This window comes from Talpa occidentalis, unplaced genomic scaffold (assembly GCF_014898055.3).
Source record: "Talpa occidentalis isolate TD23 unplaced genomic scaffold, MPIMG_talOcc4v2.1 talOcc4.8, whole genome shotgun sequence".
NCBI lineage: Eukaryota > Metazoa > Chordata > Mammalia > Eulipotyphla > Talpidae > Talpa > Talpa occidentalis.
Genome location: NW_023605194.1, coordinates 2616548 through 2643982, shown reverse-complemented (window position 1 = coordinate 2643982; position 27435 = coordinate 2616548). Strand labels below are relative to the sequence as shown.

At 52.0% G+C, this 27435-nt stretch overlaps 1 protein-coding gene across 2 annotated transcripts in view; it reads left to right on the top strand.

Moving 5' to 3' along the window:
• DOCK1 (dedicator of cytokinesis 1) overlaps positions 1-27435 on the top strand; it is a 345405-nt gene that overhangs the window by 28909 nt on the left and 289061 nt on the right. For both annotated transcript variants that reach the window (XM_037496903.2, XM_037496902.2), the window contains exons 2-10: positions 9323-9406; positions 11534-11574; positions 13581-13636; positions 16969-17065; positions 19238-19386; positions 23474-23609; positions 24367-24524; positions 25784-25865; positions 26233-26368. In XM_037496903.2, the coding sequence (XP_037352800.1) occupies positions 9323-9406; positions 11534-11574; positions 13581-13636; positions 16969-17065; positions 19238-19386; positions 23474-23609; positions 24367-24524; positions 25784-25865; positions 26233-26368 (939 nt within the window). The remainder of the gene's footprint in view (positions 1-9322; positions 9407-11533; positions 11575-13580; positions 13637-16968; positions 17066-19237; positions 19387-23473; positions 23610-24366; positions 24525-25783; positions 25866-26232; positions 26369-27435) is intronic.

Genomic DNA, 27435 nt, shown 5'->3' with positions numbered 1-27435 from the left:
CTGCACTCCCTGAATTATTTAGAGGAGTTCCATGATTCTGGCATCCAAATATTGCAGGAAACTGCCTCGGGGGGTGATCTGGGCCAGAGGAACCATCTCTGCTTCACTTAGCCAGAGAAAGAGGTACCGGGAGTCACGTGGTGACTTGGGGAACAGTTTCCTTCACGAAGCGTGGGGGAGCCCATCAGACACTCACAAGCCTGGAGGAGGAGTTCTTTGTCCTTGACCCCATGTGCCTTATTTGCCTCATTTCTCCTGAAGGTTTGAACTTGACTTGTTGAGCTGGGGGAGGAAGCTGCTCCCCAGCTGGGATGGGGGTGAATTCGCAAAGGGTGGTAACCGCCCAGGGTGATGGAGGGGTCGTGCCCACCGGCCTTCCTGCCTTTCCTGTTACTTATTGCACTTTTTTATTATTATGGTAAACTATATAGAAGTTTTCCATTTTATCCAGTTTTTGATGCACAGCTCAGAGATCAAGCACATTCCTTTAGTCGTGGAGCTGTCTCCACCGTCCGTCTCCAGAGCTTTTCCCTCTTCCCCCAGCGGAAACTCCCTCCCATGAAGTACCAGCTCCTGCTTTCTCCTCACCCCTGACCTGTCTAATGGTTTGATTACTCTAAGCACCGCCTGTAAGTGGAATCACAGTATCTGGGCTTCTGTGTCTGGCTTACTGCACTTAGCACAATGTCCTCAGGGTTCACCCATGCAGCAAGTGACAGCACCTCCTCCTTATTCAAGGCTTAGTAATATTCCATTAAACCTCTGTACCACAGTTTGCCTCTGCATCTTAGCTATTTTTGTGATTTATGCTGCTGCGTACCTGCATTTACAAATAATTGTTCAAGTCCCTGCTTTCAGTTATTTGGGGGTGTATATCCAGAAATTGCTGCATCATATGATAATTCTATGTTTAATATTTTATAAACCCCTGGAAGTGTTTTGCCCAGCAGCTGTACCATTTGGTATTGCTCCCAGCAACGGACCAGGTTTCCAATTTCTTCACATCTTTGCCAACACTTGTAATTTTCTATTTTTTTGATACTAGCTTTTGTAGTGAATGTAAAGTGATTCTGTTATAGGACAGGGAGAGGGGCAGCCCAAGCCCCGCAAACCTGCCTATTCTAAATGGGTTCTGCCATCCGCCGCATCAACACAAAACATAGGAGACTTTAATGGGAAGGAACTTTAATAAAAACTAGGAAACAATACAGGTGAGGCAAAGAGTCTAGTTTCTAAATGAAGCACCCAAAGTTACCCGTCCCCTCGTGGGTAAAACTCCATCCATATGGGAATGGCGCAGAGCAAAGCCCCAAAGCCTGCTAAAAGTCTAAAGCATCTTCCAGTGGGGACCCACAGAAAAGGGTCACAAACAACCGGACAAGCCCGGAAGGAAAAGAGCAAAATCAACATCAAGATAAAAGCTGCCATGGTCACCTCCCCACGGGTCTCACCCACATCTGTGTCACCCCGTCCACGACCAAAAGACAAGCGCAGTTTCTTCACATGTCTCTAGGCTCCATGCGCCTCTTCCAGGTCTCCTGGCTCCATCCTGCTTCCTTCCTCAGTCTCTTCTTGCTTCTCCTCTTCCTGCTCAGCTCCACCCTCCCTTGGGTGGGGAAGGGAAACTCCCCCTTTCCTGGGGACCACCCTGTTGCAATACCTCACTGTGGTTTTTGTTTCGAGATCTTGAGAATTTTTTTTAAAAATGTGCTTATTGGGTGTTTGCTATCTGCTTTGGAGAAATGATAATTCAAGACCTTTGTGGATTTTTTTTTTATTGTGTTTGTTTTTTGTTTTTGTCATTGAATGATGGGAATTCTTTTTTTTTTTTTTTTGTGGGACCCTTGCCGGTGGCCAGGGAACGAACCAGCGCTGCAGAGGCTGCGGGCCCGGTGCTCAACCGCTGCACCACCAGGGGAGGCCCCGCCTTGTCACTCTTGATAGTTGCTTTTGATGCACAAAAGTTTTAAATTTTGATGAAGTCCAACATCTAGTTTTTTTATTTGTTGCTTGTGCTTGTGTTTTTGGTGTCATAGGCAAGAAATCATGGCCACGTGATTCCCTAGGTCATGAAACTTTTTTCCTGTTTTCTTTGAAGAGTTTTATAGTTTTAGTTTTTATGCTTTAGGTATTTCTTCCATTTTGAGTTATTTTTTGTGAATGATATTTTTTGAGTCATTTTTCTGCAAGTAGATGCCTGGTTTTCCCAGCACCGTTTGTTGAAAAGACTGCTTTCTCCCTAGTGAATGGTCTTGACACTCGTGAAAATGCTTTGACCATCTGCCTGAGAGCTTACTCCGCTTTCCACTGACCCGTGTCAGTACACCTGCCACATTGTTCTCATGACCGTATCTTTGCACAAAGTGTTGAAATCAGCAAGTGTGGGGCCTCTAACTTTGTTCTCTTTCAAGAACAGGCTATTCATGGTCCCTTGAGATGGATTTCTTTATTTTTGCAGAAGCATCTTTGGGAGTTTCGGAGGATTGCATTGCATATGGAGATGGCTGTGGGTAGCATTAACATCTTAGCAATATTAGATTTCCCTATCTATGAACATGGAGAACGTTCCATTTATTGGTCTTTTTTCGTTTCTTTCAGCAACATTTTATAGTTTCCAGTGTGCCAGTGTTTTGGCTCCTTGGTGAAGTGTACTCCTAGAGATTTCCTTCCTTTTTTCAGTGTATCTTTAGAAAAGTTTTAGAGAAAATGCTTCTGGTAACTTGTTGAGAGCAGGGCAGTAAGACTCCCTCTTCCGTCCCCGCCCTTCCCTCCCCTCCCCTTAAAGGACTCCTTGCCCCAGGTACTTTCAGGTGTTTAGTAAAAATGAGACTGATCAGTCTGGCCCAGTGATCTGGGACTCGCCAATGCTGCTGGAGTTGGGTGCTCCCCAGTGAGAGCGGTGGAAGGACCTGTTTTTCAGGTAGTGGAGGCTAGCGATGGTGTGGGCACCAGGCCCTTTTTGAAGCTAAATCTAGGGACAACCCAACCCCCAGCTTCAGTGTAGGGTGGAGGTGGGGGCTGGCCTCTGCCCAGAATCAATTTCAAAGGCTGCCTGTAATGTTCTAGTTCTTTCTACACTGTATTTCCTGAATGGGTCCAGTGTGTAAAGGGGTGTTTCCTTAGAGAGCAGCTGGGGGTGACTTTGCCCCCGGGTCTGCATCTGGCTCAGCTCATCTCTGCACCTCCAGCCCCTGCTCAGTGTTGGACCAGAGCAGGAGGCCGAAAGAACCTTGGGAAACATTGAGTGTGTGTGGTCGGCAGAGGCAAGAGGAAAGTGCGGGGTTTGTGAAAGTCAAGGCCAGCAGAGGGAAGCCCTTTAGAATGAGCCCTGTGGGGGCACAGAAGGGCTCTGACTTTCTCCTTAGGGACATGATCTGCATTTCCATACCCTAAGAAGATGGTTGCTCTGGACTATTTTTTTCCAACTCAAGGCAAGACAAAGGGAATGAGATCACAAACAGGGCCATTCATTTTCACAAATTAACTTTTCAAAAGAATTAATTAACTTTTATTTATTTTTTTAATATCCCCATCTCATCATGGGGATGAGATGGCAGCTCATTGTGGCTTTTTTTTTTTTTTAAAGATTTATTTATTTTTATTTATTTATACAAGCACTGGGTACAGTCAGAAGCGCGGGAGGGTGAGAGAATTCACCAGAGCCAGAGCGGGGAGCAGAGCAGGCAGAAGGACCGAAGTACACTGCTGAGGGGAGCAGCGGGCGGCAGGAGAGGTCTGCGCGCCATGTGGGATTCTCCTCCGGTGGCCGGGGAGCAGCCGGGGATCGAACTGGTGCTGCAGAGGCTGCGGGCAGCTTCGCAACCCAACGCTCAACCGCTGCACCACCGGGGAGGCCCGAATTAATTAACTTTTAAATTGCTACTTGAGATCTCAAAGTCACGTTTCCAGCGACAGTGTGTGAAATAGACATTCAGCCCAGCAGATTTCCAGAAGTGAGAGTGACCAGACTCTCACCCTAGATGTGTTCAGGAGGCTTCGTGTGCAAATGGCGGTTATCTCATCAGATGGGAGAGACACAAAGCTGAGCGGCAAAGCGCCTGTTGTATCTCTCTGTTATTGATTAAGTCCAGGGAGCCTGGGTCTTTCTGCAGAGGGCAAGATCATTTTGAAGAGGAACAGAGAATACAGGTTTTGCTTTCATTCTGTTGCCAACCACACAAGAAGGATTATTACTTCATGATCTGGTTAAGTTCAGTGAACAATTATCGGGTGGCTGCAGGGCAGGCATGGTGTTAGTTTCCATGGGCAATCCATTGATTAATACATGTTTACTTCCCTGCAGGAGTTTGGTCTGGAGGGGGAGACAGACGTATAGAGAAGCCATCCTGCAAGACACTGGGGTGTCATGGAGCTTATGGGCAAGCTCGGGCGCCCGCAGCAAATGCACGTGTGCATGTGCCTTTTATGGTGCGGGGGTGGGGGAGTTAGAATTGGTGAGGATCTGGAGAAGGATGTGAATTAAAGGCTGGCCTTGTAGACAAGGGGCGCTCCCAGGTGGAGAGAAGAGGGGCAATCCCGGTAGCAGGAGCGGCTTATGGCAGCCTGGACGGGGCCGCGGGGCAGGGGGAGGTGCGGGGGGGCTAGATTGGCAGAGCGGGTTGAGCTCCCGTTGGACGGTGAATGCTGAGCTGCGGAGCTTAGCATCATTTTGAAATTCCAGGGCGGTGGTGCAGTGTTTGAGAGTAAGGTTCCCCAAAGATAATTGGTAACACAGAGAAGAAAAGAGTGTGCACAGGAGACCAGCTAAAATATCATTCATTTCAGTGAGAGCTGGTGCCTGCGGGGCCAGGCGTGCTGGGTGCAGAGACAGCCGGAAGGTGCAGCCGAGTTCTGGGCCACCCGCTCCCTGTGTGACCTCAGATCAGTCTCCCCTTGTCTGTTCTCACATGGAAGTGGGTTCATGGACTTAGTGGATTTCTTTCCCTTAGTTTTTTTTTAATCCATAAAACATTTATTTGTACTTACTTTAAAAGGTGGCGACGTGGTTGGGGTGTGCTCTGAGATGTAATTGCATGTTTCTAATGGATCCCGTTGAAAAGACGGAATCGTTTAAAATGTACGTGGGTGTTGGCACGTGTTATGTCCCAGTTCTTTCTCTTGTGCTTTAATGAATCAGCCTGTGTAGTGACATTTCTCTATGTGAGCGTCACGAGGGTTTTTTCGTTTGTGTTTACATGTAGGAGTTGCATTTCATTGAATGTGTTTTCTGCCCCCGTTGGGATGATCTGTCCATGTTTCCTCCTTACCTGGTAGTGCGGTGAGTTTCAGGCATTAATTTTCGGATGTTAAACCAGCCTTGCATTTCAGGAATGACCCCCAATTTGGGTTCCTCTGTGTAAGGAATGAGGACTGTGCTAGCATGCTGTTTAGGATGCTGGGGATGTCTGGAAGGCTCACCCCTGTTTACCTGGATGTTTTGATTTGCAATGGAGTCATCAGGAGGGTCATCTGAGGCCCAGAGAGGGCTGGGCCACTGTGGCTGAGGGTTGAGGAAGAGACTGAGGAGTGCTTTGGCCTCTGACCGTTGGTCCAGGCTGGCCTTTGGCCCTGCCTGTTGTATGTGGGCTGACTGAACTGCTGTAAACCCGGATGAGGGAGAGGGGAAGAGTTGTACATCCACCTCGTAGCCATTGAGGGTTAAATGAGTCTGAACATGTGAAGCTGTTAGCCTGCTGCCTCGCCCATGGAATACTCGGTAAATGTCAGCCAGTAGCATCAGCAGCAGCAGCAAGAGCGTTATCTCCATCAGCATCTCCATCAGGATTTCCTTCCGCACCTCCATCAGCATCTCTGTCAGCATCAGCATCTCCATCCCCGTCAGCATCAGCATCTCCTCAGCACCACCATCAGCATCGCCATCCCTGGTGTCGCAGGATCGCACCTCAGCAGCAGCAGGCGCTTCATCTGCAGGGGCCTCCTGCTCCGTGTTATGAGTCCTAGTGGTGCAGATGGGAGTCCTCCTGCCTGGTCCGCGAGCCAGTTCTTTCCTCACACCCTGGGCGACAGTTTCTCGGGCGATCATAGGCGATGACTTTGCCTTGTCGGGTCTCTGGTGCATACGGGGTACAGGTGGCTCAGACCAGAATGTTAATTTCTTATTTGGTGGGAGGAGATCCACGTGCTTGCTCACTCAGGGCTGCTGCCGGCTCCTCCCGAGAGAAAACAAAACCTCCATCCTGGAAAGACCTTCCACGCCGCTTCCTCTCCGTTCCCGTTTCACTTCCACACGCGCCGTGGGAAGCTGCAGGTTGAGAAGGTCACACGGGGTGCGCGCTCCCCGGGGCACCCTGGCCCAGGCTCGGCCTGGAGGAGCAGGAGGCATCTGTGGAGATAACCCCATGCCGTGAGCCGACACCCCGCTCCACAGTGTGGATGATTAACCCGCCATGACCTTGCTCCCCAGCGGGCACCTTGCACTTGTTCCCAGATCTGAACCAATGAGAAGAAAGAGGATAAACCCAACGACTTGCACAAAGGCTGCCAACTCTGCTCTGTTCATGGAGACGCGCGGGCCCCGCCATTGGTCCTTCAACGAGGAGAGACGCTTCTGAACCACGTCCCTGCACCCACCCGCTCTGGGGCGGCTTGGAAGGGTCCAGCCGCCTGAATGAGGAATAATCAAGGAGCCCAGTGGATACTTTGGGTTTGTTTAAGAAAAATTCACGGGGGTGAGCTCACTGGTTGTCTGCACCCAAGAATGGGGAATCGCACAGCCAGGGGCTGCAGGATCCAGAGCCTGCAGCCCGGCGCCCGCTGTCCCAGTGCGGGGCCCCAGCGGCTGGCCAGCACCACCTCGGGTGGTTTCTCACGCCCCCCTTGTGAGTGGCTCCCAATGACAGACGATTGCTACAAACGTCAGGCTTGAAGTGACAGAAACCCAATCTTACAGGTCTGGAGGGCACCAGCCCCAAATCAGGGTGTGGGCCAGGCTGGTTCCTCCTGGAGGCCTGGGGAGGGGGTTGGAGGGCATCTGTTTCTTTCCATTTCTAGACCTGCCCGCCTTCCTTGGCTCAAGGTCCCTTCCTGCCTCACCTTGCCCTTGCTCCTTTCATCAACACGCCTCCTCTGTCCCCACGTGCCTCCTTCCTCTGTGCCCCTGTGATCACGTGGGGCCCACTGGATAACCCAGGATCCCCCATCTGCTTGCAAGGGGCATCCTCACGGGTTCTGGGGAGTCAGATAGGGACGGCTTGCGGGTGTCATTCTGTCGGCAGCATCCCCACCCTGCCACACCCTTGTCCAGTCATCCTGAGTCTTTCGAGTCACCTCTAAATGGGGGGTTACTTGGGTAATGTTCTAAGAACAGAGGGCTGGGGGTGGCTGTCACTCGACCTGGGGTGCATGCACCCTCACCTCCAAGTCCATGGTCGTTCAGGCTTGTGCATAGTTCGGTTTGAAGTTTCTGTATGAGATGGTCACAACTGCTTCTGTCCGCTGACCTCAGGGAGGGAGGCAGGTGCTTCGGGGCTTTGCACATGTCTTGTCAATTCAGCTGGACCGGGACATGCTTACAGTGAACGTGTTCATCTTATTTTTGATGTGTGTCTTTTCCACCTCTCTAGCAGAGTAGGCCTGCTGGAGGGCGCTTTTGAGGACTGTGGTAAACGCGTCTCTGCATCCTAATGGTTGGGAGCACGATTCTGATGGGTAGAGGCAGCGTGTGCTGCATGCTTACTTCTTGCTGAAGAGTCGCCATAAAATGCTAAATAAACTTAATGACGTCTAATAACCATTTATGTCAGTTGAACACACTAAACTGAAATTTGGTGAAATGGAGGGAAATGTTTGCAAAAATGGGGTTTTCTACGTAGGTGAGTCTTCAGTGTTCAGAAATTTTGTGAACATGTGACTCTGCTTGCTTTGGCTTTTTAAAAAGGATTCTGGTAGTGGTAGGAGACTTTCTTGCCATAAAAACGAAGCACCTCTGGCCCCAATAAAGGCCTGTACCGCTGACCGTGTGCGCGGGTTCAGCCGGCGTGACCACGACCAGGTCCACCGGGGATTAGTTACTTGAGGACACACAGTGCACATGCAGTCCTGCTCTGTGCCAGGGAAAATTCCAGAACATCAGGGATTGTAGAGTATTGTCAGTTTTCAGGACCTATCTCTGTTATTGGATTGTAAAACCACAGATAGGCATATCAGGGAGGCTGTAGCTTTCAATGGCAATATCCGTAGTTGTATGGTAGCTTTAAAAAAAAAAATCAGTTTGGTTCCAAAGAATATTCAGCCCACGTGTAATTGATTCTCAGGGAAAAGTCCTCTGATGGATTAAAAAAATCCCTAATGGAGATTAAAAACTGGTATATGAGGTGATAGTAAAAATGTTCGCCACGTCCTCCGTTTTCTTCACTCATGCAAAGAATAACGTTCTCACACCTGCTGCAACATGGACCTTGAAGACACGAAGCTACCAGGGAGATGCGGAAGGACGAGCGTGGTGTGTTCCAGCTCTGCTTTCTGTCGGTTGAGGACACTTAAACTGAAATTTGGTGAAATGGAGGAAAATATTTGCGCTCAAGGGCAGAGACTGAAAATTTGTGGGGTTGGGTGCAGGGAGCAATGGGGAGGCCTTGCTTAATAGGTGGGACATTTCTGATTGGCGTGAAGAAGACTTTTGGAAATTGATAGTGGCGAAGAAAAGCTTTGGCAATGGAAGTAGCGATGGTTGTGCCACATTGATTGCCACTGATGTGACTTAATTACATGCTTAAGGTGGCAAATTTTCCATCGTATCTATTTTCCCATAATGAAAATGATCACTTAGGATTGTCTGGAGCTACGAGGTACTTCTGGATTTCTTCTCCTGAAATGGATGACCCTCTATATTTGTCTCTTGAGAGGAAAGGCTGCCTCTGTGGCTGTCCTGGAGAATAATTCAGGCAAAGACTGAATGTATCTTATGAGTTAAAATGAGCGGAAGGAAAATGTCATTGAGATTTTTATTGGAATTGCACTGAATCTGTAAATTGCTTTTGGTAGGATGGCCATTTTGATAATGTTAATTCTTCCGAACCATGAGCAGGGAATGTCTCACTTCTAGGTGGAATAGAGAGAAACCAAACAAAAGGTCAAGAAAAAGTCAAAACTAGCCAGCAAGCCGTGGCACTGAGCCATCCAGCAAAGGAGGGGGAAGGAACGGGAGGGAGGCGCACAGGGGAATATGGCGACATGGTGGAGGGAGCACCATGGGGACTACAGTGATGTAAGAAAAAGTAATTTAATTAATCGAAGAAGAAGAGCAAAAGCCGTTGGCGCGGTCTCTGCTAATATCTTTTAATCTCCTTTTTCTCCTGAACAGCTTTTTACAACTATGACGCCAGGGGAGCGGACGAGCTTTCTTTGCAAATCGGAGACACCGTCCACATCTTGGAAACCTACGAAGGTGCGTATACGTGTGGGGGCTTTTCTCCTGGTTTTGGGCTCTGAGCATCTTTCCCGGGGTCTGGTGGGCAAAGCCACACCTGCTTCTAGAGCTTGGCAGTGCCTGTCTTGTATGGCCAGTTCCTGGCCTGATGGAGGCCGTTTCATAGGTAAGGGGTGTACTGAGTTTTTCTGGCACGTAAGTCGTGCTTTATTACGATGAACTGGAAACTTAAAATTCCCATATTTACCCTCTGAGGTTTTGGTTCCTTTTTTTTTTGGGCAAATGCACGTAAATCTCAGCTGGTTGTAAAAAATACATGAAAGATACTTTAGTGTTTACCTCATTCTTTTGAGGTGTTTGTGGATTGTGACACCTTTTATTCTCCAATTTGCTGACAACATCCTCAGAGGAATCCAAATTGTTATTTCTTATTCTCTTTCTGTTTTTAATCCGTGACCCCATTTTCATAGGCATAAACATACTGTCACTGCGATGTGGGGCGTGACGCAGTCGCTGCAATTTCCCCACAAATACGCCGCTGGGGTCGTGTTCTGAGGCCTGGATTTGAGGAGACAAGTTCTTGTTTTGCATGTTCTACCCACAGGCCCCTTTTACTTTTCACGCTGCAGTTCTTATTGCGCAGAAGGGCTTGAGTTTTAGATCTTCAGGTCTGGAAGTTTTGTAAGACTGGGTCTCGGTGTAGTAGCTTTGCATCCTGTCTGCAGGGTTGACCCCCACAAGGTATATGAATGGGGAGAACTAATTAGAAATGGTAATTCAAGCAACAACATTGCCTTTCGATCTGGTGGAGCCAGGCCCTTTCTAGTAGGCTGTGGGGCAGAGAGGAAGTAGACCACAGCCCATGGTCGTCCGTCGGTCCACTCTGCACGGGAGGGGGCCCTGAGCCTTTGCGGGTGTGCACTCCCTGCTCCCGGCCGGCCCCTCGAGAAGTGCAGACCTGCGTAAACAGCCCTGTTCCTGGGCCCCGCCCTGCACATGCTCGCGTCACATCCTGCTCCATCTGTACCTTTTAGCCCAGAGAGACCCTATCGGAACATCAAGTCAGTTGTCCTGGCTTTGGCCGGACGCAGACGTGGGGCTGTCCCAACGCGGGCACTGGAGGGTCGGCCCACTCCGGGTGCAGGGCCCACTCTGATGGTTCAAGTGACCCTTTTTCAGAGTACGCTGTAGTCTTTGCCTATTTTCGGTGTCTGAGTCCTTAATTCACACGTCCTCAGTGTGAATTTTGGTGGCGGGCAACAACATGGCAGTTGGCTGCCCGCTGGGAGCCGCCCTCCTTGGCCTTCGTACCTGCTCTCTGTGCCTCTCCCCGCAGCGCCTGCCTCCGCCCTGCCTGGTTTGTTCCTGAGAGAGGTGGGCCCACGTGGCTGCAGAGTGTGGGGATAGGCCGCGCTGACATCGTGTGTGTGTGTGTGCGCGCGCGTGTGCGTGCATGCGTGCACGCACTTGGGGTGCTGGGGAGGCTGTTGGGGGTGTTGGTGACTGGCCCTGGACCCTGTGCCAGCAGATGGAGGGGCTGAGTGTCCTCCACTCTCCCCGGCATGGCCCCCCCAGCATCAGTGCTGCTCTCTGCTTGGCCTGGCGTGCCCTGGCGTGCCGTCTTCCGAGCTGCTGTTTTCCTTCCCTGCACTCGTGGCGGGAGTGGGAGGCTGCGTCCGGGCCAGACCCACAGGGGCAGGTGGGCCTGTGTTCCGGGCTTTGCTCCTACTTAGGCCCCATCTTTGCCACAGAAGTACTTTGTGGGATGAGAGGCCGCCCCTGATTGATGGGAGGAAGTCGGCTCAATGGGGTTCTGTTATGGGGCAGCCCTCTATGATCTGAGGGTGCTGGAATGTGCCCTTGCCAGTGACCCGGATCTAAATGGGACAGTGGGAGACACAAAAAATGCACACCCAGGATGGCCCTCAGGGACCGTTGTCCAAAGGGCGCGGCCTCCCCCAGAACGGTGCTTCCTGAGCCGGGCCTGCAGCGGGCGGGGGTGCAGCAGCTGGGGCCATCCGGGAGTGTGGAGGCCTCAGGGTGAGAGTCCCGTGGACGTCTCTGGCCTTCGGGTCACGAGCCTGGTGAGGGGCCCACACTGAGTGTGTGCCGGTGCTAACTGTTTCAACTTTTGTGCTTCTTTAGGGTGGTACAGAGGCTACACCTTACGAAAAAAGTCCAAGAAGGTAAGTCCTTCTATTTATTAAACACAGTTTTTGCCCCTTCGTAAGTCTCAGTGTGAGAGGAAATCAATTCTCGCTCATTTGTGCCCGAGTTCCCCTCTATATCTCTGTCTCGAATCTGAGAAATGTGGGGCTGCCCCGACCTGTGCTCTCCCAGGCCTCCGAGCCCTGCCTCCCGCCGGGCGTCCTGGGCCTCCCTTCTCTGAGCTGGCAGGATCCCCGTCCTGTTTAGGCTCATGGCGAATAAGAGCATGATCCGGGTCAAGTGACCTCAGATGAAATGAACACTGCTGTGGGCTTCAGGCCCACATCCTCCTGACAGTAGCTTAACGGATTTGCGAAGCTCTTGCCTGCTTCTGCTCCCCTTTTTACGCCGCTGACGTGGGTTTGCGGCAGGAAGAGGCCGTGCCTGCTGGGCAGTCTGCACGCGTGGTTGTCTGGATTTGGAGGGAGGCTGCCATTCCTGCCGCTCCCTGTGCGGACACGCCCGGGCTCTGCTCTGTTGTGGCTTTTCCGCGCTTAGTGTCCCCGAACCTAATTGTGGCTCATCGGTTTCATTCCGCGGTTTGGAAGCCAGGCCTGGCCCTGCTGCAGGCAGGCTGTCTCGGGCCTCTGCGTCCCTGGTCGTGCTTGGCAGTGGCTCATCTTCTTAACTTCGCCTCTCATTATCTCCTTATTGGCCCCAAGCTTCTGTGGGCCAAAACCTGTAACTAAGGATGCCGGTGACTTCTGGGGAGCGTAGGGCATCCCTGCTCTCCTTCCTCGGGGGACCCCTCCCCCAGATCCGGCTTGAGGGCGGGAGAGCTGCTGATCTGCTAGTGCTGGTCACAGGGGACACCCAGGCGGAGCTCCTCTGGCTTCGCGCTGCCGCTGTCCTGTGAGCGCCGGAGGCCCAGATCTGCCGAGGGGGGCAGAGCCCCCACCCAGCCGGCTGGGCTCGTCTCCTCCTCCACCCGAGCGCACACCCATCCACCTCAAAGGTGTACCTGAAAGCCATCCGGGGTTGGGGGTGTTCCCCATTTACGGACTGGAAAGAGCCCCCCAGCGTTCGGCTCCCTCGGTCTTCTTGCTCGGTGTCTGTCTTTCTGTCCGACTCCTTGCCTCTCTGTCTTAATTCTCCTTCCTGTGAAATCTTTCTGGTGGGCAGAAGAGTGTGACTCGGCCCAGAGTGAGACCTGTTGCTGGGGTTTCCCATGTAAGCCTTTTGGACCAGATGCCAGGGAAACCCAGTCAGCCTGGTCCAGGACAGGTGCCGGGAAGCCCCGGTGCCACTGCCCCATGAAGCCTGTCCACACACCAGACCCTCGCCAGGAGCTGGGAGGGCTTGCTTTGTGCTGAGACCCAGTGCCTGTGGCCTCACGGCCTGCCTTTCGGGTGCTTGCCTTGCTCCCCCAAGGCTCTGCCTGCGCGGGGGCAGGACCAGCCCCATGGAGACACTCTGGCTCTCCATGGACAGTGCCTGCCGCCGAGTGTGCTTGTGAGAAACCCACCTGGGCATGCGTGTGCACTGCCCTGGGGGTGCGGAGTGCTTGTCAAAGCTGGGTTGCTCCCCGGGGTTGTGCAGATGAGGCAAGTCCGCCTGGTTCCCAGAGTTTAGCAGCCGGCCCCTCTGTTTGGAGCCCGATGGGACATCTCGGCGGGTCAGGCGAGCTCCCGCGTGGCCCTAGGACTTGCTGGGGCAGGCCAGCTCTCGGCCCGGCCAGCCTCGTGGAAGGAGGACCGGTCAGGGGGCTCCAGCCGCGATGCTCTTCAGCATCCTTGTCCGCTGTCTGCCTGTCAAGGTCCCTGGGAGTCTTTCTGTTTGCCTCGAAACATCTGCAGCTGCTTCGCCTCTTGGGCGCGCTGAGTTGCTCTCTTCCTAGTTCCCTTTGAGAGGCTGGATGTGGGGCTTTGCCTAAAGCTGCACAGCTCAGAGTCACCCAACCCTCCCCCACTTTGGGGGGCACTGGCTTGCTTTGCAGTCACTATTTGTCTCGATAATAACATTCTCTGTCTTGTCTCCCCCACAGGGTATATTTCCTGCCTCATACATTCATCTGAAAGAAGCGATCGTCGAAGGGAAAGGGTGAGTCTGTTGCTCGGGCCGGGCAGAGAGGCGCTGTCTGTGTCTGGCCCCCAGCTTCTGCGGGGTGTGCTGCTGCGGCAGGGCCGGGGTCACGGGTGCGGTTGGCTGTGGTGGGGTCAGAGCTGTGGGGGAGAAAGGGAACTTTTGATCTGGGGGTGTCCACAACATGACTTTGAGCCCCTAAAGAGTTCTGTGCCCCAACTACGTCGTCCTTGGCTGTGATGTTCACCTTGGGACGCGTCTGGGCTGGGCTTCCTATGGGAGCCGCCCCCTCAGGCCCAGGCTCCGAAGCCCCCAGCTCTGGGTCCACTTTCCGGGAAGAATTTGCAGACTGTGATCCAAATGGAGTTTAGGGTGAAGCGACAGTTGTTCAGCTGGGACCTGGTGAACGTACAGTGGGTCTAATTGTGATGTATGTTCTTACAGGTCCTAAAACGATGTATAAGATCATTAAAAGGACATTTGTAGAACAGGAACCCATTAGGCAGGAATGGCAAATGAATAGACAGGTGTAACCTGGAAGAAGGAACATTAAAATGTTTTCCTTTTTTGTCTCTGCCACATCTTCACACTCAGTTAAATATGTAAATTATAAAATTACTAATCATATGATTACTGCATAATGACATCTCTTTGGCTGATTACAAAATTGCCTTTCCAAGCACTGTACTTTTAACATATGAAAAGGACTAGCTGGGGCCTTGCCATTCCATGGTGCGTGATTAAAATGAAGAAGGTAATTTAGAGGCATAAATGGCGATGACCTGTAAGATGGCATTTTTTATACAGGCAAGTTGTTTTATACGCAGTGTTTTAAAGGGAGGGATAAAAAGGGAAACTTTTGAAACTTTCACCCCGTCGTGGAAATAATTGAATCAAGTGTTCTTGAGTGTGTTTTACATCTGTGTGTGTCAGAATCCGCAAGGTTTCATGCACATCATTTGCTCAAAAAAGCACTTTGATGTGCACGAAAGACTCTATGGAACGCGTAATCAGCCAGTTCCCCGGTGAAGCGAGCAGGGATTGTTTTGATTCCCAATCAGCGGTGGCTCGCCCAGACAGACAGACACTCACTGGGCCAAGGGGGGTGCCCCTCGTGAGCCGGAGAGGGGGATGCTGGCCAAGCAGCAGTTCCCCTGCTGATGCTTTGGGGCTGCCTGTGGCGTTCTCATACCAGGGCCCTGGCCCTACTGTCCCCCTCTGCTGCTCCGTCCACCCCTAGCTGCCCACTCCTGCCTCTTGCAGAGGCTCTGCTGCCTCCAGACTCCACGGTGGTCTCCCCCTGCGCTCCTCAGCCCTTTTGCTTTCTCCTAGCTTCCCTCCTTTGCTGCACACCTGCCTTCTGCCCTCCAGGTCCCACCTGGCTCTTGCAGGAGGCCTGTCTCCTGCAGGGTCTCTTGCACGGTCTCTGCCATGGCTTCTGCTCTTGATCCCAGCCATCACGTCCTTGGCTGTGCGGCCGCCACCGCCACACCGATGCTGCGCCTTCCCCCATAACCTTTCGTCTCCTTTCCATACCGGCTCCGCTCCCGAGGCCTCCTGGTTTCAGACTGCACCCCTCCTCCGTGCTCCCCTCCCTCGGCGAGCGCCAGTGCCGCGCCCCACCTCTTCACTGTGATGCCATCTCCCAGTTTCTGTTGCCGCCCCATCCCCTGCCCGCCACGCTCGCCCCTCCTTGGGCTTCTCCGTTCTTGGCCCTCTCTTTGGAAGGCTTCTGTTCTCGCGCCTTCAGCTGTCCCCTCTGCAGTTTGCTCAGGTTGGGGCTCCAGCCCTGACTAGTGCCCTGGAGTCTAGTTCCATCGTCAGAGCCAAGTGGCCAGGAAACCCCCTGAGCGCCAGTTTCTGCTCATCCCCCACACGCCCTGTATGACCTTCTGTCCCTCGTCTCAGGTCTTCTCAACAGCCCTAGGAGGCAGGCGCTGTTGGGCTGTGCAGCTGGTCCCCGGCAGGCAGCAGGGGGTTATAGTGACACGCGAGAGGAAGTATGTTAGCGCCACGTCCGTCCCCGGAGGGATCAGGCCAGTTGCAGAAGCAGAAAGTCAGAGGGTCCAGTGAGACCGGGACACAGTGCGGGTGGCATCTGGGATCTGGGTCTAGATGAGCTTCACGTTTCTAAGAGCCAGGGGGCTCAGCACGCAGGATCTGATAGCCAGGGTTGTCTGCTCACAGGATCTGATAGCCAGGGGGGTCTGTACGCAGGATCGGAAAATGAAAACCACTGGGTTCTGGCGACCGATGTCTTCACGGTGAGATTGGATTGGAGCCCTCCTGGCATGCTCTGGAGAACGGCGTCGGCCCACCTGCACCCTCCTGGGGACCTGCTGATGGGCGTGGGGGCCGGGCTGTTTGAGTAGTCAGGTCCCAGCCCATCAAAGGGTCATTGGCAAAAGCCACATCGCGAAGGTGGTCTTGCACGGCCCCTCCCAGATGTCTGGTCCCTGCTACTCCCGCTGCCCACATGGCCGCTTGGCCACCACTGGCTGGCTCCGGGGCGCCCACTGTTTCTGCCTCGGGGACTCCAGCCACTGGACGAGCCCATCAGGGAGCGGAAGGCGGCCCTGGGCAAGTCTGCACACCGAGAAGGGGCCTGTGCGTGTCCCCGTGCTGCCCGGAGGCCCAGTTGAGGCCGTGAAGTCTGGGTGCCTGTGCTGTCCTGCCCCAACTAGTTTGAACCCCGCTAGCTCACAGCCCAGCTCAGGCCATGTGGCCAGAAAATAGTGGTTGATTTAAAAGACAGTGTAAAATAGATAATGAGTTAGGAATGAGTCAGGGTTAGCCTGCTGGGGTGTGGAGAACAGGGTAAGGCGTCCATCAGTCCATCAGTGTTTGGGGATGAGATAAAATACCCGAGACACCCGCGGCTGTGGCCTGTTCCTCTCGCCACGGCTGAGGGCTTCATGTATCTATCCTGAGTTCCGAGCCTGATGGAAATGTGAAAATCATCTTAACCCAAACCTGCATTTAAATGCCAGGCAGATTGGTTGTAATTTATGGCATCTGTAAGATGGATGGGCACGCATATTATGAATGTACTTGCTGCGCCCCAGACCTTGATGTTCTGAAGACTTTTAATGGGGTAGTATTTGCCTCCTTCATCTTACCTTGACAGGTGAGAGACAGCGCCCGTGTGGGGTAATGTATGGACATTCTCGGGCCCTGTGCAAATATTACTTGTCATCGCGCGAGGTGGAGGTATTCCCACGTGTGGACTCGGCCTCATCGTGTCTCCTCGCCTGCTGGCTGACACGTCAGGAGCGCAGGACTTGCAGGGTGTGGCTGGCAGTGGCTCATGAAGGCCGGGACTCAGCTGTGCTTTTCTCCTTCCCTCCCAGGCAACATGAGACAGTTATCCCCGGGGACCTCCCGCTCATCCAGGAAGTCACCACCACCCTGCGCGAGTGGTCCACCATCTGGAGGCAGCTCTACGTGGTGAGAAAATGGGGTGTAAAGTGGGCATTTCAGACCCAGCTGTACCCACCGCAGATTTCTCCTTTCCCTGGGGCCCTCCAAAGCAGAACTTCCGGGACAGGCTCATTCTCAGAAAGCACCGGGACCCTATAGTCTGGCCACCGAGGGAGGCTGAGTGCCCTTTGACCTGCCTGCTTTATATTGGGGTGCAGTTTTGGCTTCAGTAATAAAGTGGCTGGAATGGAAGGGAACCCAGCTGCTTTGGGGCTCCTGGTGGACAGGCTGAAGCAGTTTGCACGAGTGTCCCCCGGAGTTTATATTTTGATGATGGGAGGGAGAGTCTGCTGCTGAGCAGTCAGGGCTCCTCTCTGGATGCAGGAGGGGTGCTCATTAGTTATTCTGCCATCAGCAGAGCATCGGTAATGCCTCCTCTTGCTGGAGAAAAGCTCCACAGTCTCTGGACTTATGCGTGGGGTGCGGACGGAGGGAGAGCATTTGCATTCTGGCTGCTGGTGCAACTGTCCAGTCCTGATGCTGGGAGAAATCTTATTAATGCAGAGAGGTTGAGGCTCTGACATCTTCCATTTCCTATCCCCTCAGGGCAGTGCTTTGCACATAAATTCATATTTGCACAAGATTACCTTTTGTTAAGCCTGTATTTCTATTCAGAGTGTTGATTTCTCATATGCTAATGCTGTCAGCACAGCGCGAGGCCTCCAGAGGGACGTGAGTGCAGCAATTTCTCGGAACGTAGAAAACTTGCGAAAGTCCCACAGCTGCTCTCTGGGCAAGCTTGCTGTTTTTGATTATACAGTGGTTTCCGATAAATGCACAGTAATAAGCGGTTGCAGTAATTGTTCATCAAATGCTCTCAAAACCCAAAAAGCGTAAAGTTAGCCACGAATGTTTTGTGTAAATCTGAGCAATTTTGTCGTCGGTGTTACTTGTTCAACTTAGCAATTTTTAAACAAAAATCTGGCAGCCAAACAAACAGGAGAGCGCCGATGAGGGTGTCGGCGGACACTTCAACACATAGCCTCGGCCCCCGAGAGCGCCTGGGAGCTCTTTCCAGAAATTTACATTTGCCTCGTAGGGGTTGACATTGTTGGATTTGGTCAAAGTAAAAACAAAATTCCTTATAGTATTTTATAGGAGTGGTTTTTTTGCCTTTTTTTTGACTCTAACTTCTGGTAGATATTGGAGACAAATTAGAAAGATATTAAGTATTTTTGATACTTAACAGGGCTTTAGAAAAATGCATCAGGTGAATTAGTGATAAAGCATTAATTTTGACCATTTAGTTTTCATTTCAGAAATTAAAACTAAGATGATACTGTAGAGAAGAGCTCGTTGGATGTAATAGTCTGGCAGGGGTTATGAAATGGGTAGTTGGAGCCTTAGATGTTCTAGAAAGAAGGTCAAATGCTAGAAGTAGTGGGGGTAGAGGTGCAGAGATGTGAAAGTAGCAATGAGCATATTTTAATCACTCACTGCCCCATGATGATTGGGATCTTTTCCTTGTCACCTCCGTTTCTTTTCCTGGAAACACCCCCCGGGTCTTTGTTCCTTGGGGAGGTCCCTGATTTCCATGAGGATTCGTACCCTTGCAGTCGCAAGCCTGTTGCTTTTCTTTGCACATCCATCCCCTTGTAAACCACAGGCAGTGATAAGAAGTGTGAACTTGTGTTTTCCTTCTGGCATAAATGCACCAAGAGTTTGTGGATTCCGATTCAGCTTCTTGCAAGGCCCCAGTGTTTCCTGAGGAAGCCTCAGCGCCCAGGGGCCTGTACCTGCGGGTCTCTGCTGACTGCCAGGCCTGGCTGGCTGCTCTGGGCCGAGCTGGCCAGGGCGGCACAGGGCACGTGAATACTGGGGAGGCAGAAACAGGTGGTGAGGGAGTTGAAGGCTGCGCTTGCCTGGGCCAGATCTGAGGAGGTCACGGGCTGGCTCTCAGCCTGTCCGTCCAGATCCTGCACCGGAAAACCTCTTGACTCAGCCGTTCATACCCTGGTATGACTTTGCTGGGCACCAACTTGGGATGATGTCTTCCAATTTCCTGCTAAGCACCTCTTTTCATTTGACAAGAATTGAATCTCATCCCGTAAACCATAGACGACATTTGTATTTGAAAAGAAATCCGCGGTCCTGTCTAATGCCAAAACTTTACCCCTGGCCCTGTCCTCTCACGAGCAGCAGGATAACAGGGAGATGTTCCGGAGCGTGCGACACATGATCTACGACCTCATCGAGTGGCGCTCCCAGATCCTCTCTGGCACGCTGCCGCAGGACGAGCTCAAGGAGCTGAAGAAGAAGGTCACGGCCAAGATCGACTATGGAAACAGGTTGGTTTATCTGAACGATGATATCACACTTAATTTATCCAATAGAATATTCTCCCCTACGCCTGGAGGAGTCTAAAACTATATTTTATCACAAGCAGAATTTCTAGCCTCAAAATAACGGCGTGGTTTTCATTTTCTATTATATCCTGGAAATCAGAACTTTCTGGAGTCATTATACCCCCCTATTTTTTCAGCAGGAAGTCTGGGAGCTGGGGCTGGGAGCCTTTCCTCTTCATTCTTCTATAGAGGACCCCGTGATTCTTCCTCCTTCTCCCCTCCCCCAAGGAGGAACTTGTACTTTCTGCTCATAACATTCATGACAATTTTTTTTTTTTTTAAGATTTATTTATTTATACAAGAACCGGGGTACAGGCCAGGTGTGTGGAAGGGTGAGAGGATTCACCAGAGACAGAGCGGGGAACAGAACAGGCAGACTCACAAAATACACTGCTGAGGGGAGCAGCGGGCGTGACAGGAGAGGTCTGCCGCACCATGTGGGACCCTCGCCGGCTGGCCGGGATCAAACCAGCGCTGCAGAGGCTGTGGACCGCTTCATAGCTCTGCGCTCAACCGCCTGCGCCACCAGGGGAGGCTCCACAGCATTTGTCTTTGCCTCCACTCATGGGGACGTGTTGCACTGAGGATACCAAGTTTGTAGAGTGGGAGGGGATGTCCAAGATGACCTTAAAACTTGTCATCCGTCTAGGGTTGCCAGATATGGCCACAAAATGTAGCTGGTGAGTCTCGATTTCAGGGACGCAGCCACTGACTGCTGTGTGGTGTGTCTCGTGCAAGGGCTGCCACCCACACGGCCCCTAGGGCCTCCATGGGGGCTGCTCACCTGCCCTCAGCTGCGGTGCACTCGCTCCCCTGGCTGCTCTGACCTTGGACGGAAACGAGCTGCTCTCAGCCTTCCCTGACAGCCTCTGTAACCAGGCGGGCCCCTGCCTGCTCCACCAGTAACGATTTGGTTGCGCAGATAATGTCAGAGCTGCGGGAAGCCCTGACTTGACCGGGTCTCTGGTACCCAGATGCTCGTCTGTCTAGATCAGAGTCCATCACGGAGCTTTGGAAATGCAGAATCCTGGCACCTCGTCCTTACTGCTCTGACCTGTGATGCCTTGGAAGCTGCTTGGAAATGCCTGGATTTAAAATTGACTTGGACCATGAGGAATAGCAGTTTGGGGAACTTTCGGTTTAGTCCAACCCACACTTTGCACAGCAGCACAGAGAGCTCAAGGGAGAGGAAATTTTGCCCCTGCTCTTCAGCTGAGGGAGGGAACTCAGCCGTCTCTCTGTTACGTCAGAATGATACCATGAATTTTGCTTTCTGGTAATTCATATTTTCAAGTGTGAGACGTTTCTCAAAGCAGCATAATTAGAATGATGGACGGGAGTCTGGATCAGAAGAATGCAGGTGAAGGCTGTTTTCCTCCAGAGACGTCTGGTGTATTGGATATTGTTGCAGTGAAACCCACTCCAGGGCCAGCTGCTTCTAGAAACCCAAATTTTGGAGCTTTGATTTTATTTTCTATTGGAGTATCGTATTTTGAACTTATGTTCAGAAACCACCTGCTTAATTTGGCTGCAGGAAGCTACCAAAGTACATTAAGTCGTGGAACAATCTAGTTAAGAAAGGAAGTGTTTCCAAACGTAATTTACGACGCTGATAGGAAACACAATCCTTAGTAAGACAGCTTTTCGCCTGAGGAACTCAAGTTTAGTCCATGATTTCTCTAAAGCCCAATGCTCTGTGCAATCTTTCTAGTTCTTTCTATAGTAAACAAAATAACACAAAATTAAATCACAGTGATGCGTTTGATTTCAAGATGGTTTCTGGAAGGCATTTGAGAATGTGATGAAGATCGTGAACCATTTCTCCAGAGGGTGAACATCCATCTCTCTCTCTCTCTCTTCTTTCTTCTGTCTCTCTCTCTCTCTCTCTCTTTCTCACACACACACACACACACACACACATACACACACACGTCACATGTAATTCCAGGGGGTTTCTGTCCCCTTCCTTGAAGGTGCTTTAGTCTTCCGTGGAATTAGTCTATGATGGCGTCAGGTCTCCTATTGGGAAGCTCACTTTGGATTCAGAACCACATGAGCTGACGGACATAGAGAGACCGATACGGAGAAGACCCCCAAAGCCATTTTCTGTGCTGATGGTTTGCATATGGCATTCTGGACAGAGCATGCACTTTGTCCGGAGAGGGTCCTGACTCAGGGTCCAGGCTCTAGGCTTTCCTGAATGTTTCCCTGAGATGTTTCCACGCCTCCTTTGGGAAGTGGATCTGACCACCTTTCTTGGCAGGACTGACTGAGTGGTGTGTATGTAGTTGGCAGTTTATTCACGGCTGGGGAATGACCTGGACCTCCATTCCTCATTACCTGGGTCCGTGTGGCCTGCAGGACCTACTAGTTCAGGGGCTTTGTAGCTGTGCCCACACCCACACCAGCCTTGGCAAACCCACACCCCATCTGACCTCCCACCCTCATTAACATTAACCCCATCCAGACCAGCACTGGCCCTCCATATTAGCACTGGCCCCGCCCACACCAGCACTGTCTCCTCCCAGGGTCTAATTTCCAGCTGGCATGACCACCCATATTTGGGAGCGAGTGGCTTTGTTAGTGTAATGTGTTACCAAGTCCAACTAATGAAAGGCTTAAAAAAGTGTCTTTCCCTCCCCTGGAGGCACCCCCAAACCAGCCAAAGCCTCTGCTGTTGGTGTCCCGGCCCACTTACCCTCCCCTTGGTGGCCAGGCCCCGTTGATGGAGTTTGCTCAGTGGCTATAAGGAGGGAAGAATAAGGCTTGGTGATGGCCTTGCGAGTGGTGCGGCGCGGTGGTCCCGAACCTCTCAGGCCAGCGGGGCTCGGACTGACGCCCAGTGTAAGGTGCGCGCGGAGAGGGGAGTGTGAGGGATGGAACGTGATCGTTGGCAAGTCAGCTTTCTCCTTCAACTGGAAACAGTGAAAGACATTTTCTAATTGAAATTTATCTTTCAAATGACTCCTTTGCTGTCTTATTAAAAAAAAAAATCCTGCTTCTGTCAGATTGCCCATAGCGGGAAGAAAATCCCAAAGGCAAACTGTGAGGGCTCTGCGGTTAGGATCAGGTCTTACTCAAAGGAAAGCCAGTCCGGACCTCCGCAGCCCAGTCCTGACTTCTCCGTAGCTAATTAATTGCCTTTGCTTGTTCTTGAAATAAAACTCATGGTCATTATCACCTAGCCACTTTGTTGGCTTTGGGGGTTCTGAGAAAATGCTGCCCCCAAATAATTCCTGATATAGATGGGCAGATTTATTAGCCAGATGCTGCTTGTGTGTCAAGCTGGCTACCACATTGAGCCATCTGGCCAGAAAGTCTCTTCACATTATTGTGAATAACGTCCATATGGTTGAGACACAATAGAACATCTTTATCAGAAATCCGGGTTAATCTGCAAGTTAGAGCTGGCTGTAGGTAGCAGGAAGGTGGGGAGCTGGTGAGCCAGGGGGTGGGAGTGTGGTTCTTTGCCAGCTTTTCCTCCTGCCTCCCCACCAGGGATGATGCCCACCATCAATTCAGAGTGTGTGTGTGTGTGTGTGTGTGTGTGACAGTATATATGAAAACACACACATACAAATGTGTATATCTCTACACACACCATATGCACCACATATATATGCACTACAGACATACATACACACAAAAATCGTATGTACACATACACGACACATACACAATATATAGAGATCCCCCATATACATCTATACATACATTTTACATATGTAGTATGTGTGTGCTTTAAAGTGTCTATATTTCACATAGTTATCCATACTATTTCATTTGGGCTTTGTAGATCTGTAAAGTTGCTAATTGCTATGTAAAGTCACTATGGCAATAGAAGAATTGGAGTTCTTTTTTAAATTCCAGGGTAGGTGTGCTACATTCAATGAAGCAACCTTACAGAATTTTGTTCCCTGATGTTCACGGGTGACCCAGACTTAATGGAATGTTCTCATTTGCTCAGTTGCTGGGGCGGAAATCATGTTAAAGCACATTTTCATGAACTCTTAAATTTCTGTTATTCCAGAATTCTTGATTTGGACCTGGTAGTGAGAGACGAAGATGGGAACATTTTGGATCCGGAATTAACTAGCACCATCAGTCTCTTCAGAGCCCATGAAATAGCTTCTAAGCAAGTGGAAGAAAGATTACAAGAAGAAAAAGTAAGTCTGCCTCCGTAATATGCCTTTTACACACGCGGTACATTTTCCCAGTACAGCTTTCAGCCTGGCTGACACCTCAGTGAGGCCAGAACTGGGGCTAATAAAGGCCGAGGCAGCCACCACCCAGGGGCCTGCGCTGGCTTCCTCCGAGCAGGCAGGGTCTCAGCACGCTGAGTCTGACCTCTCGTCTCATGTACAAGACTTGATTCTGCATTTCCCCTTTGACTGGGGCGGGGAGTGAACTTGAGCTCGAGAAGCCAGGGACATACATCCGGGTGATGATATGTTGTGGCTCGTGTCTGAGGTCCTGGGTATAGCAGCCACGGCCTCATGGAATTGCGTAGACACCAGATATTCTGAAATAGATTGATGGGGCAGCTGTCCATTCAGCAAGCGTTTCCTGAGCGCCCTAGATGTCCCGGGCCGGGCACAGTGGGACATAGTGATGAACCTGACAGCCATGTCAGGGTTGATTTTAATTGGAAAACTAATAACGAAACAAGCAGCTATTCCTGATGGTCATTCTCACTCACGGATCAGACAGGTGCACGTCCGGCCTTCCTAGGGATGTGCCCGAGCAGATTGTCCCAGGCTTGTGCTGTGCCCAGGATGCTTGTGTCCAGCGGGTGCTTGTGTGTCCCGAGACCCTGGAGTGGGGACGAGGGCATGACTGTGTGGACGGTGTTGATGTGTCATTGCCATCAGCTGCTCACTGGGTGTTGATCTCGTTACCTGGCTGTTTTATTTCCACTCACAGTCTCAGAAGCAGAACATGGACATTAACAGACAAGCTAAATTTGCTGCCACCCCTTCCCTGGCCCTGTTTGTCAACCTCAAGAATGTGGTTTGTAAAATAGGAGAAGATGCCGAAGTCCTCATGTCCCTGTACGACCCTGTGGAGTCCAAGTTCATCAGGTCAGTGCCCTGGCCTGCTGCCCCTTCCTCTTTGCTCGGTGGCCCACCCCGAAGTCTTCCTGGCAGGGCCCACAGAGTCAGCAGTGGGGCAGCCTCCCCCAAGCAGCCGGACCCCTGCTCCTTCTGGATGCGAGGGCGGCTGTCCTGCGGGCTCGTGGGTGCTTGGATGCAGAGCTACCATCCTGCAGATTCTAAGGGTCTACCCCGTGAGGATCAACGCCCCGCTTTGCCTTGTTGCACGTTTGTTCTCTGTAACCCCATTTGTCAACCTTTGAGTGACCGTATTGCTCCGGGATGGCTGGCTGGATTCTAGTGTCTAGACAGGGCTGCTGGGTCAGGTCTCCAGTATTTGTTGAATAGAATGTTGCACCCCCTTCCCCAGCTCCTGTCATCTCTGGGGTCGTCCCTTTCTGTCTTCTTGATGTTGGTCCCTTGTAACCTTGTCTTTGCCCAGATGGAAAATGACGGGTCAGACAGCATGGTGTGTGTTTAAACCTTCAGTTTCTTCCCTTGTATTATTCAAACCTTAAAAAATTAGTTTATGACAGAAAGCAGAACACGGGGTGGGCTTACGGTCACTCTGACAGTCCTCGGTGTCTCCCTGAGGGGCTCAGTCTGTGTTTCTGCCATGTGCGGTTGGTTGGCTCCGCAAGGTGTTTACGCTGTGGCTGAACCAGGAGCCTCACCCTGTGCTCATCCTGAATGAACAAATGCACTTTCAAGTGCAAACTTTGAGGGCCTCCCTGGTGACGCAGGCGTTAAAGTCGCAGCTCTATGAAGCTGTTGCCAGCCACGGTGACCTGAGTTCCATACCCAGCCAGGGAGCTACTGACATGGCACGGCAGACCTCTCCTGTCCCCCCACTGCTCCCCTCAGCAGTGGATTTCAGTAGATCTGCCTGTTCTGCTCCCCACTCTGTCTCTGGGGAATCCTCTCAATGCCCCCTACACCTCTGGTCTGTACCCCAGTTCTTGTATGCACAAAAAAAATTCTTTAAAAAAATGCCAACTTTGAAGGGCATTTGCTGTATTCATGGCAATTGGAATAACCTCGCGTCCACAGCAAGCCCCCCGAGTCTGTCTGGGTGGTCGGGAAGGGCTCCCTCACCTGTGCATGGGGGACCGCTGTCTGAGGTTGCTGGAGCCTGGGCCTATCCCTGTGTGCACCGTGCGCAGGGCCCCTTCAGAAAGTTGGCCTGTGCCCTCGCGTGCCTCTGTGTGTCCGGGCAGCTCACCCGCTGTTCCTCTTTCCTTCCCCAGTGAGAACTACCTGGTGCGCTGGTCGAGCTGCGGGCTGCCCAAGGACATAGACCGACTCCATCACCTGCGGGCTGTGTTCACTGTAAGTGCACCTGCAGGCCTTCTCTGAGCTGCCCCGTTCTCGTGAGGGGTCCGTGCCCCCTGCTGCCCGTCACTCAGGCACCGATTATCGGAGCCAGAGCAGACCCCTCTGGAGCTGGGGCGCTAGCTGGCTCAGAACCGCCCTGACAAAGACGGGCCCCCACTGGGCCTGGCTCTGAAACCTGCACCTTGAGCTCACTTAGCGCTCACTGGAGACTGTTCCTCGGCTCCCTTTAGCCACAGGAGCGGCTTATTCACATGCTGCAGGGTGGTCTCAGCCGCCTCATCCACCTCTCCCTGTCTGTTTCATTTGAACCTGCATTGAGTAATGGTTCTCCAAAATAATTTATGGAAATTAATATTTCTAGGACCTTGGAAGCAAAGACCTGAAGAGGGAGAAAATCAGTTTCGTCTGTCAGATCGTGAGGGTGGGCCGCATGGAGCTGAGGGACAACAACGCCCGGAAGCTGACCTCGGGCCTGCGGCGGCCCTTTGGCGTGGCTGGTAATCCATCTTTGCCCCCTCGGCCCGGGCCCCACGCTCTGCAGACAGGAGCTGCTGCAGGATGTTAGCACCCAGGGCTTTGATTTATCAGCCTTTCCATGGGAGAGAACAAAATATGTGTTGGCTCTTCGCTGAGTGACTACAGTCCACGCAGCTCAGGGGCCCCAGGGTGGAGTCTCAGAAGTCAGTCCTGTGTGGGTGCTGCAGGCAGATTCCCTGACCCATGTTCTCGGCCCGCAGGGAAGCTGATCACGAGAGGCCTGCAGGGCGTCTGTGCTCGGTGACGGATCTCGGGGCCTGTTGGCACAGAGGCAAAGTGGTGGGGAGGCAGGGCTCACGCCAAGCGGGGCACGCTCGGCCTAAGCAGGGCGCTTTTTCCTCCTGTGTGCTAGGCTGCTGGGGACAGCGTGAGAGGGAGAGACGTGTTGCCCCGGTAGAGAGAGGAGCGTGTCCCGGGCTGTTCTGAGCAGTTGGCCTCTTCGCCGCTTTACTCTCACCGTTTGGAAGCGTTTCCCTGTCCCTGCGCGGCGGCTGTGGGCTTGCGTTGCTCGACCTTCTCTTCATCCTTGTCCTTGTCTTGATTCTTGGGTTGTGTCAGCATGTGCGCGTAGGGGGGTCTCGATTCCTGAAGTGTAGCTGGGTTTCTTGTATGACGACCAGGGGAGACATTCATCGCCTCTGGAAGATCAAGGGCAGACCAGACTGTCCTTGTTTATCTTTTCAGTTTGCTTATTGCCTGCTTGGCTTTTATCTGTCTCTTTAGTCTCAGTTTTTTACCAACATCATTTTTCAGGGTGTGCTGTAGCCAAACGCCTAGTGACTGCCCGTAGCACTTTGTCTTTTTAAAACGCTTAACATTGCCATGTGAACGTTTTACTTACTATTTAAAAATCACGGCCGTCGCGGCGGTGTCTGCACCGCGCGCTGTTTCAGCCTCTTGGTCCTTGGGCTGTGGGTGTCTCCAGAGTGCGGATCTTTGGGCCCTTCTGGCTGCTGGGAGGGTGGCGCCGTGGACGTGGCCTGTGGCGAGGCGGGGCCTGCCGGCTGCCCGCCTCTGTGCTGCTAGT